The sequence below is a fragment of the Hippocampus bargibanti genome, linkage group LG10, assembly GCF_051943395.1.
Source record: "Hippocampus bargibanti isolate YZ-2025 linkage group LG10, ASM5194339v1, whole genome shotgun sequence".
Taxonomy (NCBI): domain Eukaryota; kingdom Metazoa; phylum Chordata; class Actinopteri; order Syngnathiformes; family Syngnathidae; genus Hippocampus; species Hippocampus bargibanti.
This window is the reverse complement of record NC_142743.1, coordinates 24912006-24932973: the sequence shown is the minus strand read 5'-3', so window position 1 is coordinate 24932973 and position 20968 is coordinate 24912006. Positions and strand designations below refer to the sequence as shown.

Here is a 20968-nt window from a genome sequence, read left to right as displayed (position 1 = left end):
CTTTAACCGAAGGGGGGGAAAAGTTGGCTCCCAATTAGTAGGTACGCTACAGTGAGCTCGATTCCACCGCTGTTGATTGTTACTGTCCAGTGAAGCGAGCGCACTCTGTACTCGCAGTGGCATCTCATTGCATTTTTGTCAAGTCGGTGATGGTTTTTGGTGGGATTTTCCAAGCTCTGCAGCTTATGATGACTCGTATCATCCGCACCTTTTTGATGATCCTTTCCGCGTTCCTGGTTGGGATGGCGTTTTTAATCCTCAGACTGGCCGCTATGACTTCTTCGTCCCGGCAACGCAGATTGAATCTCAGGTGGTTTGGATAGCGAGCTCGTTTCCTTGACAGCTTTTCTAGGAGGCGGAAACTTTGGCGTAATGGTTGTATTAAGTTGATCCTGTCTACCTGATATCTAATTTAAAACAGATTGTTCTCCTCCAGACAGTGTATCCCGTCCTCCGAGAGCTCCACTGGCTCCTGCTCAAAGATAGAATCAACTTTCAAATTGTTCTGGATGCGTTTGGCGCTCTCCGTAACCTTAGCTATCTGACCTATTCCCTCTCGTTGCCTCAGATCCTCTTCCTCGCTCCGCCCCTGTGTGCCCCCTGCCCATCACAGCGCCACGGGGGACGGGGCTTCCGGCTGCTCTGCCCCCAAACTCTGGAACTCACTTCCTCTCAACATTGCTAACTGACACGGATTCTCTTCAAATGCCATCTCAAAAGCCGCCCATTTCAAATGGCATTTACTGCGTAGCGCTCTCGCTCGTTTCTTTTTACAGCTGTGTTTTCTTTCTTGCATTCTATTTGTGATTGACGCTAGTAGCTACGCTTGTCTAAGTGTCCTTGAGAGCTTTGAAAGGCGCTTCGAATGAAACGTATTCGGATTATTCTAACGACAAGGACTCAGTGGCGACATTTGGGGACCGAACGCGCCGTTGACTCCCGCGTCCCGCTCTGTTTGATCACGTTGGTTTTACCTCGGCCCGCCGCGACCTCCGCGTCGAAGGAAGCCACGTGAGTTCGCCGGGCAAAAAAAGATGCGGTTCGCCGGAAGCGGCTGCTTTTTTGCAACGATGGCGGAGGCGGATGCTCGTTGCCATGGAAACTGCAGTCAGCACTTCCGTACGTCGGCCTCTCGCCGCCGCAGCTGGACGCGACGCGCGCATACGCGGAGCCTTGACCGCGTTGCCATGGCGACCCTCCGTCTTCTCTTCCCTCTCGCCGCCTTTCCGTCAACTCTTCCTTCTGTTCGTCCGAAAGCACGCAGACAATCGATGCGTTTTCAATTTGCAGCGGAGCCGTCCGTCCCCTTCTGCATTTGAACCGGGCAAAGGACATTGAACGGGACTGCGGCGTCCCCGCACAGGCCGCTCCCCGGTGTCGCTTCATGCTAAAGCGTGGGAGGCCCGCGGGGAATTTGTCTTTTGGGCCTCTCACGCGCAGCCAAATGGATTCATTCTCACACACACAAGAAAAAATGTGCGTTGGTGAAGGAAACGCACACCACCGACAATTCACTGGAGAGATCTTCAAAAGCTGCAAGTCTCCGTCTTGAAATTCATCGACATTCTTTGGACGCCAAAAAAGTCTTGGCTGTCACATTTGCTTGCTCCATTGCTAGGGAGCTAGCTCGATCGCTAGCTCGGTAGAAGAGCATAGATTTTCACAAGTTGATTTGCTTTTGCGGGCCTCTTCTATCAGGCTAGCTAGCTAGCGATTGCTCTTGATCGCTAGCTAGCTCGATTGCTGGTTAGCCAGCTCGATCACTAGCTAGCTCAATAGAAGACGATACATTTGATGTAAGGGATTAGCCAGCTAGCTGGATAGAAGATCATAGAGTGTCATTTGCTTTGGCGGCCCGGGTAAAATGATGTAGCGTGCCGGATTTGGTCCGTGGGCCTTGACTTTGACACCTATGCCCTATTGTAGCACTCACTCCGGTGGATTGTTTGCGTGCGTTACTTCCTGTTTTTTACCTTCACAAGCTAAGGCGACAGGAAGGCATTTTGACGTGATGGAAGGCTTTTCCGAGGGAGGAAAAAGGGGCGGGATGAATGTTAAACGCGTCCTTTGGACCCTGAAGGAGGAACAGGAGGGAGTTGTTTGATTGGTCGCCACCTTCCATCAAATGACTTGAGCCCTTCTGCCCTGCGCTGACTTTAGTAGCTACCTATTTGCTATCTAGCTAGCCGGCTATCTAGACGATGAATCTTGTCATTTCCTCTCCGGTCCCTTTCGCTCAGCTTGTGTTGCGCGCGAGGCTACGTTTGACGACCCGGGTGGGCGTGCGGGATGTCAAACCGCTGCAGTTTAAACGCTGCCTCTCCGCACTAAAAGTGGAGCTATTGAAGCCGCAAAAGCTTTCAAACGCTGCGTGGGATGCGCGCTAGTCTTTCTAGCACGGCTAACGGCTATGGCTAACGCCGCGTGCGAGTGTGCGCAGGGAAGTAAGTCGCTCTCGCCATAAGAGAGCGGCTTGAAAGACGCGCGTGCTGGCTCAATACTTGATTTTCTCATTTGCCTTCATCGTCAGTCAAGACCTTGAATTTCATGTGATGTCAACGAAAAAATGCTTTTGGCACTCAAAATTAAAAAGCTTTAGCCTTAGCGGCTGCGGCGGTTGCAAGCACTTTCTCATTCCTTTTTTTTTTTTTAATTCTCTTGAAAATTCTCAATGCAAACGTTTTTTTTCTCCATGTTCAACGATGTTGACTAAGAAAATCATTCCTTCCTGTGTGGACTTTGGGCATGTTCTCTCTGGCCTTGGTGGCTTTTCTCTGGGTCCTGCGGTTTCCTCCCACATTCCAAAAACACGCACCTCAGGCTGATCAAAGATCGTCAACGGTACCGAGGTGTGAGTGCGGTACCAAGGGTCGTTGATGAGCGGGTTCTGGGAATGTTCGTCAACGTGGCCCACGTCCAGTCTTCATTCCGGAGGTGAACCCTCGCGGCCCGCATCTTAGCTAGCGAGCCAGCGAGCTAGCTAGCGAGCTAGCCAGCGAGCTCGAGCCTGCTCAATTTTCTGAGTGACGCTGGTAAACGTGACAAAATGTACATTTGCAAAGTAAGCCTGGCTGACTTGTTGAAAAGCGGCCGTTTTTATTTGTCAAGCGCCAGCCTCCTTGTGCTCCTCCTCCTCTTTGCTTGAGTCGACTTTTTTTTTTTTTATCCTCCTCCTCCTCCTCCTCCTTCTCATCTTCTTCTCTCGGCTCAGGCGAGAAAGACGAGCGAGAAAGCCGCGGATTGACGCAAGATGAGAAAAAAACCTACTAAGAATGCAAAATGAATGAGCAGGTGCGGAGAGACGAAAGCGGCGGATGATTTTGAGCGGGACGTGTCGTCGCGCGACGACCGACTGAGGATCTGGCGGATGCGGCGAGGCTCTCGCCTCCTCTCGCTCACCGTCGTCGTCGCCGGCCGGCCGCGTGAGCGCCGACACCCGGCCCGCTTTCCGTCTGGATGCGCCCCCCCGGGGAGCCCGCATGGAAAGCGGGGGAAGGCCAAAGGGCGCGTGGATTATTCGGACGTGTGAGTGGCGGGCTCGCTTTGATGATTTGAGGCGGGGGCCCCTTTTGATTTTGGCGGTGGAGGAAGTGGGCCGGCCGGCTTCAGAGTGACTTGTCCGGGGAGGTGGACCCCGTTGGGTGTTTTTCGCTCCGTGCGCAAACTCGTAAAGTTTCTACCGAGTGTGCTAAATGAGTTGAGCGTCGCCCCCCCCCCCCCGCCCGCCTTTTTCTTTGGGTGGGGGCCTTCACAGGGCTTCCAAAGTAGGCCTTCTTCCTGCGGGATCAACTTTTTTTGTAGGTTGCTCACTTGTTCTAGTTTGGCGTCTCCTTCAAGGGATTCTTCTTATTTCTCACCTGGTCGACGACCCCCCACCCGAAACCAACCATACGATTTCCCCCGAGCTCCCCTAATTCCCCCGCCCGCCCCCCCCTTTCCGAGCCGCCGTGGCGACGCCAACTGCGACATATTTACTTGCTGTACGTGAAGAGGAAAGGGGGCCCCCCCTTTGTGGAATGCGGCAAGATGGGCGCCTTTGACCGCGGGGTTCAGATGCTGCTGACCACGGTGGGGGCCTTCGCCGCCTTCAGCCTCATGACCATCGCCGTGGGAACCGACTACTGGCTGTACTCGCGCGGCGTCTGCAAGATCAAGAGCAGCAACGAGAACGAGACCAGCAAGAAGAACGAGGAGGTGATGACGCACTCGGGCCTCTGGAGGACCTGCTGCCTGGAAGGTGAGACCCCGCCCCCTCCCCCCTCCGTCTGAGGCCTCCCGGCCGGTCGGATGTGCGCTTCGAGCCGGGTTTCCGAACGTCTCGGTTCTCGACCAATTTGCTTTGCAACCAAAAATTTGGGGGTTTTTATGCAACGGAAAATGGGTTCTGGACTAAACCGAGGGCCCCTGAATGCACCACTGGACTCCCCTCGGCTTCCTTCGACGTCGCTTCCCGGTGTTGTGTCTGATAGCCTTCCATTGCATTGATTAGAATGGGAAATGTTTTGCTTTTCAAAGACGTTTCTGGAAGGTCAATTATGGTAAAAAAGCCCAGGTTTGACTGCATCGGACAGATTGAGGACGGACGGATGTTTGGGGACGACGTCAAAGACGCTTTGGGGTTTGTGACGTGAATTTGTGTCAAGATGGGACGGGAATCCAAACAACGCGCTTGAAAAGTAAAACACGTCCTGGCCACAAACTCGAAAAGGCCGAGTGACGAGAGGGAAGGAGCGGAAGGTCAGAAGGTCGGAAGGCCGGAAGGCCGACTTCTTCACTTCTTTCAGGAAGAGAGACAAAACACAGGACGACCCCCATGACAACTTTCTCTATTAAACCAGGCTATGGACCAAAAATAAGCTATTAGCTATCTATCTATTAGTTGGCTATCTATCGGCGAGCTAGCTAGCGATCTGGCTGTCTATTAGCTATCTATTAGCTAGCTAGCAGGCTGGCGATCTCTTCGCTATCCATTAGCTAGTTAGCTAGCTAGCTTTTGATTTATTTGAGTTACTTTCGGGCAGAGTGAACAGCGGCGCGCGCGGCTGCCGCTGCTCATCCACAGAAAAACTGATCCCGTGACTATAAAGTGACCTTGAGAGTTTGGAAAGGCGCTGATAAATGAAATGGATGACGACGACGATGATGATGATGATGAAGACGCATCCAACCGCAGCCTGACGCGGCAACGTTGACGCAAAGATCGGTCGGTGGAGCGAGGGAGGCCGTTGCGGCGTCGTCGTCGGTGACGGATGTCGGCGACAGGCGGAGCTGAGCGGCCTTGAAGTGGCGCCGTTCATCTCCATGGAGTGCGCCACAGCAGCTGTCTTTGCGGGAATGGGACGGACGGACGGACGGCGTGATCGTTTTTCTGACGCAGGACGTCCGAGGCCAGTCGAGCGCGCACGGCCAACCTCTCCGGAAGCTGCGCAATCCATTTTTTTTTTGCATTTCCGTCCGAGCAGCTTTGTGATGCGGCGGCAAATAGACCAGCTCCAAGCCAACGTTTGCAACCGCCGGCTAATGACGGCAACGGGGAAATCCGCCAGGACGACGGACTGACCGTGACTGGACGGACCATTTGCTGACCTGACTACTTTTCAAAGCACAAAAGTCTGCCAATCCGCTTTGGCCGCATGACGAAAAAAAAAACAAAAAAAAAACATCCATTGCGACCGTGATGTTAGAATATTGTTTTGAATGAATAAATACGCAGATTTGTCAGAATCAATCAAACAGTTGATCGTACTCACACGACCACGAATTGTGATGATGATGCTAATAATTCATCGTCTCCATTTTTCAACGATGATACCGGGAGAGACCAGCGGGGGCGCCAGCGCAATCACCATGACAACACTTCTTAGTCATCCACAAACAAGAGCGCTAACAGTGACTAACAGCTTGTGAAGCTGTGTCTCGCTCGCTCTCATTCAGTGGCAAAAAAAATGAATTTAATAATTATAATAATCCGTTTCATTCATCAGCACCTTTCAAAAGTCTCAAGGTCACTTTACAGTTACAGGATCAGTTTTTCTGTGGGTGAGCGGCGGTAGCCACACACGACAGCGTTCACTCAACCCGGAAGTAACTCAAATAGATCAAGTTAGCCAACTAGCTAATAGATAACTAATAGCTCGCTAGCCAGCTAGGTAGTTGGACAGCTATTAGATGGCAAAATGTAATTAAATGAAATTATGAAAAAAATACAACTTCAACTAAAACTGCCAATGCCAAAAATGACATTTTAAGTTCATAAAAAAGTCTAAAAACATGCTAAATGCTAAAACATGCTAAAATGTCATTTTGCTAAAAATGACATTTTGGGTTGATAAAACAGAACAACAACAAACAAGAAGGAAATGATCAATGCTAAAATCGTGCTAACTGCGAAAACCATGCTAAAACATGCTGAATGCTAAAATCATGCTAAACAAGAAGAAAATGCTCAATTCTAAGAATGATATTAAAATGTAAAAACGGGGCAAAATCGGACACAATCAATTGCGAGCGGTCCGAGGGAGAATAAAGAGGACTGTTCTTGTCAAAGCAAGCCAAAGGACGCCATTTTGAGCGACCAATCGGTGGACGAATGGACCGATCGATCAATCCGCCGTGAACGGTCAAACTTGTGGGATGGTCCCTCCGTTAAGCTGGAAAAGCGCTTCTCGGACGGCTTTTCAACGGCGGTCCTCCTCGTTTGACAAGAAGCTACCGTGAGGTTCTGGCCATGGCGTTTCCCAGCTTGTCATATTTCAGCCTTTCCTGCTTAGCGTCACGCTCTGGCAAAAAAAAATCATAAATACATAAATACATGGGCAATACTCTGAGCCTTGAGGCAGGCACGCCGCTGTTGAAATACAGAAAAGCATGTGCTTTTTTTCACCAGGAGATTAAAAAATGTCAAAAAGGCAACAATCAAGAGAGCCAAACCAGGAAGGATGGGCTGAGGAAGAGGCGGGGCGGGACAAGAAAGCATCCATTTTGACAGCAAAGCACGTGACGTGACGTGACGTGGCGTCGGCCATCGTCATGGACTGGAAAACAAGACTTCCTGAATATTCAGCGGCAGCGCTGGATGGAATCTTGGCCAAATGCGCTCGGTCCAAGTCATTTCAAGTCGTTTGACAAATGGTGTCGCTTGTCTTTTAAGCGTGCGGCGGCGTCGGCGGCTCTCCGCCAGTGTTTATAGGCCACGGTTGCTATGGACCCATATGAGCCTTTGAACAGCCGTTGCTATGCAGCCAGCGCAGTGAGTGCAGAGGATGACTCATAGCCCCCGTCAGACCTCCCTTCACTCACACTTGTACCCCCCAACTGCACACCTTACACGCACAAACGAGGACGAACCTGCCGGCGTTGTCATGGCGGCCCAACCTGTCAAACACACGCACACCTGGATGGGCTGGCGGCGGCATTGCACAGGCACATGCACAACCACACACATATACATACACATTTACATAGCTAGCTAGCTATCTGTATATCAATAGCTAGCTATCCCTCTATCATTAGCTAGCTATCTAGTTATCTGTCCATCATTAACTAGCTAGCTAGCTAGCTATCTGTCAATCAATATACATACACACACACACACACATATACATGCAGATACACACGCATGCACGCACGCACACACCCATGCAGATATAAACACAGCCATTTGTTGATAGCGGATGATATTTTGCGAATGTGACTTGATTTGAGCAGCGCACTTTTGCCGGTTGTCATTTCAGGGGAATGATACGTTGGTGAAAAAGTGATCCGGGGTGATCTTTTTTTTTTTTTTATCTTTTTCTCATTGTTTTTTTTTTCATGATCCAGGATAACGAGTATGGTCCTGCTGCAAAATGAGGAAATGTTTTCTTCTTAAGCCCACAGGCAAGTTGAACACAATTATTTTCCTTGCCATCCATTTCCTTTCGTGTACTTTTTGTCGCCTTTGATCACGGACGGAGTTGATCGGCACATTTATTTTGCTCAGCAATTGAATTGAGTCCAAATGCCCCGCGGCGCCCGCTTCAATATTTCAATGGCCAGCGTCAAAGCCTTTTGTCGGCCGCAGACTTGGAAAAAAAAGGCATGGAGTGATACCTCAGCTTACCAACTTCATTGCTTCCCAGAAAGTGCGCGTAAGGTCAAAAGTTCATCAGTCGTTTGAAAAGCCAGCTTTGACTGGACACCACGTTTGCCGTATGGGCCGCAAAGCGTTTTAGTGGCGGGAAGGCACAAGTGCCAGACCTACTTTTGAAACCGTGGCGGTGGTGGGGGGGGGGTCATCGCGGTGTTTTCCCACCGTGGCGAGCCACAAAAGGCCACTTTGTATGAAGAATTCACAGGCGACATCAAGCGTCCCGCGCGGGACGAGAAGGTAGCGACACCACTTGAGGCGTGAAACGCGTCCACAGAGCGGAGACATTTTGAATGTTGCTGTGCTGATGACCATTTTGTGTTTGGGAGCCTTTTACTGAGCGAGTTGCTTGTTCTGTAGCCACAAAGGGACATATGTCTTCTTGTGCCGGTCCCAAGCCCGGATAAATACAGAGGGTTGTGTCAGGAAGGGCATCCCACGTCAAAGCTTGGCCAAAACAAACATGCGGATCAAACCTCTAAAGATGGAGGACACTGATTTGCTGTGGCGACCCCTTGAAGGGAGAAGCCCAAAGGAAAAGAAGAAGAAGAAGAAGAAGAAGAAGTCGCTCAGTCAATGCGTTCATAGAGTCAAAGCTGGCTCGGTTCTCGACCAATTGGCTTTTCGGGGTTCTTTTTTGCCTCGATTTACAAGCCAAAATGGCTTGTGGACCAAAGTGAGCGCAACTGAACGCACCGCTGGACTCCGTGCGAGATGCGGCGTCTGTTGACACGCCGTTTCTATGATTCTTCATTTGAAAAGCAACATTCAAATGCCTTTTTTTGTGTCTGTTAGGTTCCTTCAAAGGCATGTGCAGACAGATAGATCACTTCCCGGAGGACGCGGACTATGAGGCCGACGCTTCAGAGTACTTCCTACGTAAGTCCAGATTCAGCTACATAATAATCCTCCTCATCATCATCGTACGTTTCACTGTTAAGCGCCTTTCAAAACTCTCAAGGTCACTTTACAGTTACAGTTCTTTTTTGCGAGGGAGCAGCGGCAGCCACACGCCCCAGCGTTCGCTCAATCCGGAAGTCACTCAAATAGGAAGAAAGCTAGCTAGCTATAGCCAGCCAGCTAGATAGCCATATAGCTAATAGATAGCTATCATGTAATAGATAGCTTTTGGGAAACACACTTTTCGCCTTACACGCATTTCTGGGAACTAATGAAGTTGGAGAGCCAAGGTATGGCTGTATTTTGGGCCTGGACTTGTAAGCATGAGTTTCAAACAATGAGCATTGTGGCGCGCATGATGAGGGCAATCAATGCCTGAGCGCAAAAGGCCGGGAAGGAGGACGCACGGACGGACGGACGGACGGCGCCACGGGAGTGGAACGAACAAACGAACAAACGAACGAACGAACGTTTGGGGAGGTGAAGGGCAAGAACGCTAGCGAGGCCGTCTCCCGGCGGCCCGCCAATTAGGACGCTTTGGTCTATAAATACTGCCGAGCGGCTGCGTTATGTGGGTCGAACCTCATGTCGTCCTCCCCGCTGTCCTCATCTCGTCCTCCCCGCTGTCCTCCCTGCCCATCGCTTTAGGGGAGCTTTAGTGGGAATACTATGCAATTGTCTGTCTGTTAGCTACCTGGCTATCTATCTGGCTAGCTAGCTAGCCAGGTAGCCAGCTAGCTAGCCAGGTAGCCAGCTGGGTCACCGTCTAGAAAGCAAGCTAGATAGCCAGCTAAATAAAAGAAGTGAAGAGAAAGTCCTCCCCCTCAGCGTAGTTGCTTGCTATTGTATTATATTTTCATAATAATAATAATTCATCTATGTACCATTTTTGGGTATTTTGTATTCGTCGAGCTGCGCCTGGTCACCTCCCAGCATTGGGCGTGGCAATTGAAATAATGAAGTGACGGAGAAGCGTTTGATTTGCGGTGGTTTTGGAGGGAATGCAAGGCGCCGTCATTTGCAAGGATGCTAACCAGCGTGTGCGGCTTGCTTGTGTGTTTTTCAAAAGGTGCGGTGCGAGCCTCCAGCATCTTCCCCATCCTGAGCGTCGTCCTGCTATTCACGGGGGGGCTTTGCATCGCCGCCAGCGAGTTCTACAAGTCGCGTCACAACATCATCCTCAGCGCCGGCATCCTCTTTGTCTCAGCAGGTGAGGAGCACGCTTGCCTTGAGGGAATGCCGGCGTGGCGGGATCGCAATGGAAGCGCACGAACAAAGTCCAAAACGGAGCTCGCAATTCGTCTGCGGAAGCTCTCAGTGGTACAGGAGTGGGCCATCCGTGACAAGGTTTCTTCGGCCGTCATCTGCGCTTCTTTCAAGGTGTCGCTTCTTATCCAAGAGGCTTCATCAACAAACTCAAATTTGCTGGTAGTTTTGGCCCTATAGAAATATACAGTCAAGTCTCGTTCTATCGATATTCTCGGGAGTGGGAAAAAATATCCATCTAACCGGACTATCGATATATCCGATCCTGCGGCATGTACATGCGTTCGTAGAAATAGTATCGGAATAAGCGGTACTATCGATATCACGAGACTTTACTGTACATATATATCCCTACTGTCCAGACATGGCAGTGGCAGACTCCGCTATGATAGTTTCCCGCTCTCAGGTTGGGAGGGAGCAGAGGACTATTCCCTGAGGCTACACCGATTGTCCTGAATGACTGGCCTGATTGCCCCATTTGCTCCGGTATCACCTCATCGGCATAACTAAGCCCATGTGGTCTAAGAAATTAAACTTCACGCCACCATGGCGATTTAGTGAAGGGCTTTGCTGTTTTCCAAAGATAGCTTCTTTGACTCCCCTTTCAAAGCATGTATTTTCTTTTGCGGTCCGAATGAAACGATCTGGCGGGCCAGATTTGTCCCCCGGGTCTTGACTTGGACACACGTGATTTAAGGGAAATAAACCGTACCGAGCTTTGTATCAAAAGGACGGCAAATGTGGCTACGGATCAGGAAATTTGGTGCCTTTCACTTTGTCTTTTTTTAACAATTGAACCTAACCGTGCTTTTATTTTCCGTCGACTTCTCATTTCCTTTCATCTCCAAAAAACTATGATCATTGATCACCGCCATTGTGGTGTTATCCGAACCACAAGCCAAGCCAATGAGGCCGCGTTTACTTGCTACACATCAGCCGTTTCGGTACCTCTGCCAATAGAAGTGGAAAGGGAGGAACGCTGCAAATCGAGACCGACAAAGAAATGGGCTAAAGTCTGACAAGTATGATTGAGACGTATTCGAGAAGACAAAAAAAGGAGAGAAGAAGAGGAACAGGGCCATCTTATTTTTAGCATCCTCTTAGCTTAGCAACAGGGGCGAGCGAGGAAGACATTGAGGGCGACGAAGAGAAAAGAGAGAGAGCAACAAGCCTGACTTGGGGTGCGGTGGGGTCATTTATGTGGGCCGCGGCCTAGAACCAAAGCGCAGAAAAGCTCACAACGCGGACGCCCTCGTCGCCCTCTTTGTCTTCCGGAACTCACGCGGAGGCGACGTCCCGCCCGGTGCTCGCTTGGTTTTTCGTCTTGGGAGGGGAAAGCGCAAGTTTTTCCCAAAACGTGTGAAAGGCACGGAAATGGCTTTTTCTTTTCCGGTCTCGTCCACAGATGACAACGTTTGTTTGTCTTGACGATCCGCCTCTTTGCTTTTTTGTTGTTGTTTTGTCCGTGCATATCTATTTCTGGCAAGGGCGCAAAAGCACAGATGAGCAAAATAGAGGACAGATGAGAAGTTTTTGCTTTTTGTTCCTCCTCAATATGTCAGGCCGCGGGCGTGGGGATTGGTCGCTTGGGGAAAGTGACAAGAGAAAAACTGCTTCTGACCGCCGCAGGACAAACTGTGGATGGGATGTCCAAGTCCGGTCTTCGGAAGACTCCATCCGGCCTGTTTTCAACGTCTTCCCTCCTCCGACAGAAGGAAACCTCAAAAACAGGCTGGATCAAGTCTGGGAGACTCGGGAATCTCTGAGATGTCCCTGTTGCGGAGTTTGTGTCTCTCAATCCAACAAAGTCCTGGTAGTTTTGGTCGCTTGAGTTTTTCAATCAGTCTTCGGAAGACTCCATCCGGCCTGTTTTCAACGTCTCCCCGCCTCCGACGGAAGGCAACCTCAAAAACGGCCGCGATACAGTCTGGGGAAACTCTGGAACAGGGACTTAGATCAGAATCAGAAAACCTTTATTCGTCCCGCAATGGGGAAATTTGCAAATAGATGTCCCCGTTGCAGAGTTTGTGTCTCTCAATCCAACAAAGTCCTGGTGGTTTTGGTCGCTTGAGTTTTTCGATCAGCCTCGGGAAGACTCCATCCGGCCCGTTTTCAACGTCTCCCCTCGTGCGACGGACGGAAAGCCGAAAAACGGGCCGGATACAGTCTGGGTCCGGGAGACTCTGTTTGGAAACTTCAATGTCCCCGTTGCGCATTTTGCGTCTGTAAATCCAAGAGAATTGCGTTTGTTTTGGCGTCTGGAGTTTTTGGACGGGCCTGATTGGCTCTGCGCCCCCTTCTTAGGCTTAAGCAACATCATCGGCATCATCGTGTACATCTCAGCCAACGCCGGCGACCCTTCCAAGAGCGACTCCAAGAAGAACAGCTACTCCTACGGCTGGTCCTTCTACTTTGGCGCGCTCTCCTTCATCATGGCGGAGATGGTGGGCGTGCTGGCCGCGCACATGTTCATCGACCGCCACCGGGAGCTGCGGGCGGGCGCGCGGGCCGCCGACTACCTGCAGGGCGCCGCCATCACGCGCATCCCCAGCTACCGCTATCGCTGGCGCTCGCGTTCCTCGTCCCGCTCCACCGAGCCGTCGCGCGAGGCCTCGCCGGTGGGCCTGGAGGCCTTTGGGACCCCGCCCTCCGCCGAGCTGTCCGTGTACACGCTGCCCGAGGGCCAGACGGGCACGGCCGCGGCCACCTATAACTCCACCGACGGGGAGCGCAACTTCCTGCAGGTCCGCAACTGCGTCCAGAAGGACCCGAAAGACGCGAGCAACGCCGCCAATCGACGTACCACGCCGGTATGAAACGGACGGACGGACGGACGGACGCTTTGGGTGTGCGGGATCTCACGGAGGGTCCGGCGTTTTGCTTTCTGTTTGACTTGACGCAAGCGCAGGAGCAAAAATGCACAGAAGCAAGCAAAAGAAACAAACATGCATGATTTTTGTTGTCCTTGTTTTAAAATGTGATGTTTGTCAAGATTTGAGGGGGTCTCGGCGTGGTCCGTCCAGTCCAAAAGGCCACCGGATATTTTTGACTCTTCCTCGGTCTGAACAATTGGGCCTTGACATTTTCCACTTTGTCTTCTGAGTTTTGAGATCTTCCTGATTTTCTCCTTGATTTGCATCAATACTGTGAATCGCCGCGGTGTGCGAATTTGCGCAGGGAACACTCCGGAAGCCGCAAAAAAAAAAAAAAAAAAAAAAAAAATGGTTACACAGGTAACATCCGACTTGTGGCCGAGTTCCGTTCCGACCAAACGGTCGCAAGTCGAACTCCATTCCAAATGTTGACGAGAGACTCGGAGGCTAAATGACTGGCAAACTCTCCCGCCTCTGGTGCCATCACGCGGTGGATTGCTGCGCGAGAGTGAGATGCCGGCTGGCTGGCCCAAATTGTCGTACGCGTTGCCGGCCTGCTAGCGCCTTGCAACGCCAGGCGTAGAATTAACGTTTTTTTTTTTTAAATAGGGTCTGGAGTTCGTGGTCGTAAGTCGGATGTTACCAGTGTATGAAAAAATGAACATACGAGTACCCGAATTAGTAGGGCATAACCACTTTTGTGGAGCAGCGAGAAAAAAAAATCAAATAAAGTAGCGCCGCTAACAGAAGCAAACTCGGACAAGGCATTTATTCATCGGGGAAAAAATGCTTTGTGGGCTTACAGAGCTTTTTTCACGGTGAAAATTGAAGAACTGAAAGAAATGAACATGACGACCTCTTGGCCTTCCGCCTTAAAATCCGCCTGCCATTTTGGTTCAATAACAACAAACTGCTGGGGGGGGGGGGGGAATGGCAAACCTCTGAGCCGAAGAATGAAGACGACTGCGGGCAACGACACAGACAACGCAGAGTCCCGAAAAACACTTGAACAAAAGGAAAAAAACCTAGAACCAAAAAAACAAGATTGATGGTTTTACATGCATGCAAGTCCAAATCATTCAATCTGCATTGAAGGAATTTTTGAACAATGTTGCCGTGGAAAAGGCAGCAGGAGAGGCAGAGGCAAAGTATGTCATGTCATGTCATGTCATGTCATGTCATGTGACATTGCCGTGGTTCTATGTATTTGTTTAATTTTTGTCTGGGGGGACTTTTAGAGGCCGCCCCACCCGACGCTTCGGACAACAACAAAAAAAGCAACTTTTCACGTCATCCTTTCATTTCCATCTCACAAAGCCTCACGATGATGACGATTAGTCTTATTTGGTCTCATATTGGGGGGGGGGGGGGGTTTCTTGTCCTTTCATTCTCGCATGGCATTGTTGTAAATGACGATTTAAAAGAAACAGGAAAGAAAAGTGAAGAAGCTGCGAAGATGTGTTTCAAGGTGCCCAAAAGGGAACGATTGTCAAGTCCTGCCGCAGAATAAACAAACCCCTATCGGGAACACAAGATGTCTCCGTGTGCTCTTAAAAGATCCAATCAAAAGAAAAACCAGGCAGAAGAGATGGATAAAGCAAAGCAAACAAGGGCCCGCGGGCCATCCGGGGCCCGCCCTGCGACACCATGGCCCAAAAGACAGTCAAAAGGTGCAATGATGCAATTTGATGTGGCCATACCATAATAAGGTTGCTTTTTCGCTCCTTCTCATTGTCTTGTCATATGATTTCTTATTGGGTTCTTTTTGGGATCTTTTGACTTGAAGACGGCGCCGCAAGAGCGGCTGCCTTTCCAGCAGCTCCTGTATTTTCTTTTTTCTACTTCTTTCACAACTTTGCTGCTGTGAAATTTAAATGTTTCCAATGCGAGACTAATAAAGATAAATCCAAACGAGGGGGCAGCGTTTGCCTTTTGTCAACGTTAGCGCTTTGTTACAGCTTCAACAATAGTTAAAGCGCGACATCAATCAATATGTATTGCATTGTATTGTATTTTGGACCGCCAGCCCCATTTCAAGCTCAGATAACTCTAGGCTCACATAATTTAGGATTTTTTTTTCTGGTGAAAGCAGAGTCAAAGTTTTCTTACACTGAATTGTTTATGTAGTCCTAAAACTCCCAAAGGCTTTTGGTGCCCCTTATAATGTGTGTTTTGGAAATACGGTGATACCTCAGCTTACGAACTTAATTGGTTCCCAGAAAGTATGCGTAAGGCGAAAAGTGTCTCTTCCAAACATTAATTTCCCATAGGAAACCATTCAAAATGAGAGCAATCCGTTTCCAGGTCCCCATAAAACTGAATTCTCTACTAAATAAGCCTTAAGACAACGCAAATCAGACCTTATTTTATGTAGAATAAATCACATTTATTCATAATAATAAGCCATTTCATTTCAAAACTCTCAAGATCGCTTTAGAGTCAGGGGATGAGTTTTTCTGTGGGTGAGAAGCGGCAGCCACACACGCCAGCGTTCACTCAACCCGCAAGTACCACCTCTTTGTAGCGACCCCCCCCAGCTGCGTAATAAAAGCCTGTGCGGCCTGCGGCATTGCATCGTACGCCTGGCGTTTCGCTTTCGGCTCGCTTGCTCCCACCTCCCCCCCCTTGCCGATGTAAGGATCGCAGCCAGCGCGCTGCAGTGATCCGAGCGGGGGGGTGGGGGGGGGGGTGTTCGCTTGCCCTGAGAGGATGACTCAAAAAGGTCCACGCTGCCCACCACTGGAGCGGAGGCTTCAGAACGTCAACGTCAAGCTGCGTTTTCAAGCCGCCCATCATTTGGTCTTTGCGCTTTTTTTGACAATCGACAAAAAAACAATACATCGAAAGAAAAATGTCAGTCCCGCGAGAACGTAAAGTTATGGAAGAGCTTTAGGGACAGGTTGAAATATGTATACATTTTTTGAAATATATATATTATTCTTGTCAGGAAGTGCATCCGACGTACAAGCTTGGCCAAAACAAACATGCGGATCATACCTCCGAAGATGGAGGTTACTGATTCGCTGTGGCGACCCCGCCAGTCAAGGGAAAAGCCCAAAGGAAAAGAAGAAGATTCGGAGAAAAAAAAAAAAAAAAAACTCGCACATTTGCTAGATTTAAACGTTTTTAAACAACTTTGGGAGTTTGAGCTACATTATTGGGTGGTGCGGTGGGTTAGCGTTAGCAGCCTTACGAAACGAGATCTTTTGCAGAAAGACCAGAAGTGGGGACCTGCGGAGTTGCACCGATGGCATCATTCATTGATTGATTTGAGAAGGTTTTCCTGGCCTAACTACGTCCAAAATGTCCATACTTTTGGCCGCAACAGAGTTCGCGACGGCGCCTCTTCAAACTCCGGATAGAAATCACAATCTTGCGACGGCGCGCCAAGACTTGAAGGATCTTTTTTTTCCCTGGGGCTTGTTGACCACAGGGGAACGCAGGAACGCAACAAATCAAAGACACAGTCAACTTGTGTTTCCCATGTCACGATTCAAGAATTAGTTTGTCCTTGCGGGAGGAGGGTGACGATAAAGTGCGAGTCAGGCCTCGGGAAATGTTTTTCTCCTCCACGAGGGGGCGGCCTTTGCCTTTTGTCCACTTTGTAACAGCTTCAGTTGTCGTTAAAGCGCCATAGAAATCAACAGCCGCCCTCATCGCCTTCGAGGCCAGACAACTTGGGAATTAACTCTTTTCTGATGAAAGAAGAGGCTCTAAAGTTTCTCACGCTGAATTGAATGTCGATGTAGTCCTACGAGTCAATATCGTGCGGGCCCCGTGAAAATGACAAAAACCCTGGCACCGGAGCGGAGCCAATTTTGCACACGGCCAACGAGTGAAAGGTGCGCTTTTCCGGAAGTACTCGATGCGCGTCTAACCTGGACTCAGGTTGCGTATGGCCTCGGCGCGTTCCTGGTAGAGCGAGTGAAAGGCCCGGGCTAAGCCGAGGAGAGGGGCGTCGCATGTCTCCATCTCCTTCTGCAACACACACAAGGCAATGGAGTCGGGCGAAGGCCGCCGCGCCGAATGATGCGGACGGCCGAATGCCACTCACGGCAGAGCTTTCGTGGTACTCCAAGCCGTGACGGCGGGCCCAGTCCTCGGCCACGGCCCTCGGCACCTCCCTCCTGGCTGACAGGTCGCTTTTGTTGCCCACCACAACCCCTGACGCAAACACACACACACACGCGTCTCAAAAACATTGGCCAGCTTCCAAACTGGCATCTCGACTCAAAACCCCATTTTGGAAAGATGGCCAAACCGTGACGTCCCTGATCCACTGCTGAAAAGGACGCTTTGCACCTCTTTCATCGAGAACCGCTTCGTGTCACAAAGAGGGTACAGCAAGCGCTGAACAACGAATGACCCTCCGCGATTTTTTGTTTTTTCCCCCAAGATGGCGGCTCCTCTCTCTGCCGGCAAGTTGGCCTTTCCCCGTTTATTATGTTGGTCAAAGTCATTCTCAGTGCCTTGCACGCTGGGTGCGAGAGGACGGTCATTTCTTCTGCGCCGCGTGGCTTCAGGGGACTTTCTCCGACTCTGTGGCGGCGGAATTGGTCAGGCAGCGTGACCACCCGGGACAGGAAAAGACCGGAGCGCCTGGTCAAGCGGGCCACTTCCGTCCCGGGCCGCTCGCTGGACTCTCCGGAGGAGGCGGGCAACAGACGGACGCTAGCTAAAGTAAAAGCTATGCTGGACAGCCCCTCCCGACCCTGAGAGCGCTGGGTAGCTCCTTCAGCCAGAGACTGTTACACCCGCGCTGAAAGAAGGAAAGGTACCGCCGCTCGTTCCTACCGACTGCCGTCGGGCTTCTCAATTCTCAAGAATCACACGTGGACTCTTGTACTGTCAATATGTGTTGATAGAATACAGCTACATCTATCAATATGTATAGCTTTCTTGATACTTGCACGACGTACACTTTTTTCATGAAACGGTTTTGCACATTTACAGTCTACGCTTGACATTTTTTGACTTGACTATGCTTCGAATATCTTGTTTTCTATCAAACGGCCAGATCGGGCGACGTTACCGGGAACGTGAAGAGATTTGCAGTGAGCGCGGACCCTCTCCAGCCAGCGAGCGCAGCTGCCGAAGGAGCGCTCGCTGGTCAGGTCAAAGACCAAGCACAGCAGAGACGGCTGTCCCCACTGCACACAGAGGACGGACAGTTGCTGAGGGGAAGAGCGCAAGACACTTTGCGTCGGCGTCTCACCATTTTCTGGTTGGCTTCCACCAAGGATTCCTTCCCCGCGCAGTCGATGATGTAAAGCTCCTGCAAGTCAAAGGTTTTTTTGAACTCCACAGTTGATTTTCAAACGCCAGCGATAAGAATTATGTCTGAAAAGGGCCATTGGAAATGAGCGACTTCAAACTCTAATTGTGCTTTCAAACCCCGATTCCGGAGGCTTCACCCTCAATTGTCGCAATCCACCTTAACAAAGTCAGTTCGCTGACGAAGCCTCTTGGATAGGAGGCGAAACGTCCGAAACCTTCAACATTGTACAGATGAAACCTTCTCATCAATCCACCTTAAACCCATCCCCAAATCTCAAACGGCGAGCTGTCAACCTTTCTTGTGACATTTTAACAAGCCTAAGACTGTCAGAAAAATAGATCAATAAAACAATCCCTCATTTTAGAGCGCTTGTTTAGTTCAAATGGTATCGGAGCGATCACGTGGCTCTGTAAAAGGCTTCCAAAGCCACGGTCGGCACTTTGTGGCGAGCGGCCCGCTGAGTCCGTGCCGCGGACGTGGCGGCGGCGGCGGCGGGTGGTTCTTGGCCGGACAATGAGCGCGCTCACCACGCTGTCGCCGCTCTCGGGGATGTTGACGCTTTTGATGAGCAGCTCCACTCCGGTTGTCTGGCAAACAAACAAACGCAAGCGCCCTCATCATTCAGACGCTAAGTAAACATTCCCTCTGTGTCTTTGTACGTTCACAGGAGAGACTTGGGAAAGCCAAAATGACGCCATGCAATCGGCAGCTGATGGACGGTCAGATGAATCGAGAAACTACTTGTGGTTTTTGCGCCTGAGCAACAATTACATCTGACCTTCAAAAACTTGTCATTGACCACAGACGAGTCTTGCTTTTCCCCCCAATCGCAGCCCCAAACGCACACGCGCGTGCCGGGTGCGAGGGGACAGTCATTTCTTCGGTGCCGTATGTCGTGCATATTAGCATATTTGACAAGAAAGCTGACTTTGACTGCTTTGACTTTGACACGTGGACACACCTGTAGCGGCGCCCTCATAAGCTATCGTGAAGTGCAGAAAGCGTCTCTCCAGAATGCCAACGAAGGCCGCGTTGCCGGCAAATAGTACTGCCAATATAACTCACGGATCGGCCCGGCCCGTCTGACATTTTCAACAAAAAGGAAGACGTGAGCAGAACGGCCGCTGGTTGTTCATGGCGAAACGACGAGCGAGACGGACGGATGGACGCACGGGCGGGATAGGGGATTTGATGAAGCCAGTGGTGGCGCCTGACATCTCCGAAGCAGAGGCAAGACAAACATCTTTGCAAGAGTTAGTAACATTAGCTATTTGAAATAACTTGGAAACGATCAACTCCCAGCAGAAGATCCTTGCAACAAAGTGAGATAATCAAGCGTACAAACCACTGATCTCGATTTTTTTTTTTTTTTTTTGTATATAATAATGGCACCGTTTTAAATGAACCTTGAGCTGCATTTAATCCCGCGACATGTTCTCACCATGCTGTAGTTCTTTTGGAAGAGAGTTCCATCGCTGTGGAACATTTGCGAGAGAGCACTTTTGCCGACCGCTGGATCTCCTACACAAACAGACGAGAACATTACTGGTTCCGTGAATTCTAAAGCTCATACTAAACGGCACCTCGCGACCGACTTAATCGCTCTGAAAAGCAAGAAACGCACACGAGATCGATCGATCGATCGATCGATCGCTAGAACTTGTCTGGCGTTGAGCCGAGCCATTTTTCAATGTTAAAACGTGCGGCTCGATAAAGGTTGGCGAACTCTGCTGGAGTCGATATCTAACACCGACGAGAGCATATTAAAAGAGAATTTGTAATTTCCTTTGGTAAAACAGTACGACAAATCCCAACTTTGGACAAATTACTGGCACGCTAGAGAGCTAGCTAGCAAGCTTCTGCTTGGCTAACAGCAAACCCCGTAACTTGAGTTTTGCTAACACTTGAAATAACAAAAGGCAAATTCAACTCCACGTACCGACCATCAGACATCTTGCCCTCAACCTCACCATGATAAATGAAAATTAACACCGTGTTTAGTTACCCCAAACTCGCTATTTTAAACATTCTCTTCAATTGCATTTTCTTCCAAACGCCTCGGCGACGTGTCTCATAGCAACGGCTAACGAAGATGCTCATTGGTTACGTGATAACCGCGTGTCGCGGAGGCGCATTCTTATTGGTTGATGTCGAAACGGCGAGTTTAGTTTAGTTTGCCCAAAATCTTTCCTACAAGGCTACATTTCACTTTTAGACTCTCGCTATCTCACGTGTTGATCTTTTGGACATAAATGTGACAATTATGGCGTTTACTATTTGACAGTGACGGTTGGTGTACGCGTAGGAATCGCTCCCTTTGGACGATGTTGCCGGAAACCACCAGAGGGCGATAAAACTGCCTACCGACGATACCTGTGGAAAAAATTGTCGACTTTTTCGCAAGAAATTGTTTATTTCAGATAATTGTTCATAATTTAGCCTTTTGTCACTAGTATATATACGTTCTAAAACGTTTTCTATCTTAATTCAAAAAAACCTTCAGGCAGTGACGTGCGTGAACGA

General features: G+C 49.9%; 2 protein-coding genes across 8 annotated transcripts; one reads left to right on the top strand and one right to left on the bottom strand.

The window, feature by feature from the left end:
• Positions 1–71: 71 nt before the first annotated feature.
• LOC148893115 (voltage-dependent calcium channel gamma-2 subunit-like) lies at positions 72–13768 on the top strand. 4 transcript variants are annotated; one of them, XM_089005395.1, is made up of 5 exons: positions 4106–4237; positions 7822–7878; positions 8924–9007; positions 10098–10238; positions 12599–13768. In XM_089005395.1, the coding sequence occupies exons 2-5, from the start codon at positions 7848–7850 to the stop codon at positions 13108–13110; spliced, it is 768 nt and encodes a 255-aa protein (XP_088861521.1). In that variant the 5' UTR covers positions 4106–4237; positions 7822–7847; the 3' UTR covers positions 13111–13768. The 4 variants fall into 4 exon arrangements, with proteins under 4 accessions (XP_088861520.1, XP_088861521.1, XP_088861523.1 ...); XM_089005397.1 differs by lacking the exon at positions 4106–4237 and adding an exon at positions 6787–7249; XM_089005394.1 differs by lacking the exon at positions 7822–7878 and having other exon boundaries at positions 72–4237.
• On the bottom strand, positions 4248–20521 carry ift27 (intraflagellar transport 27 homolog (Chlamydomonas)). 4 transcript variants are annotated; one of them, XM_089005401.1, is made up of 8 exons: positions 20385–20521; positions 19887–19966; positions 18973–19032; positions 18383–18442; positions 18200–18317; positions 17222–17331; positions 17046–17145; positions 4248–6779 (listed from the first exon to the last, which is right to left on the bottom strand). In XM_089005401.1, exons 1-8 carry the CDS (start codon positions 20416–20418, stop codon positions 6709–6711), a joined length of 633 nt encoding a protein of 210 aa, XP_088861527.1. In that variant the 5' UTR covers positions 20419–20521; the 3' UTR covers positions 4248–6708. The 4 variants fall into 4 exon arrangements, with proteins under 4 accessions (XP_088861527.1, XP_088861525.1, XP_088861526.1 ...); XM_089005399.1 differs by lacking the exon at positions 4248–6779 and adding an exon at positions 13917–14192; XM_089005400.1 differs by lacking the exon at positions 4248–6779 and adding an exon at positions 13917–14192 and having other exon boundaries at positions 20451–20520.
• Between the last annotated feature and the right edge of the window lie 447 nt (positions 20522–20968).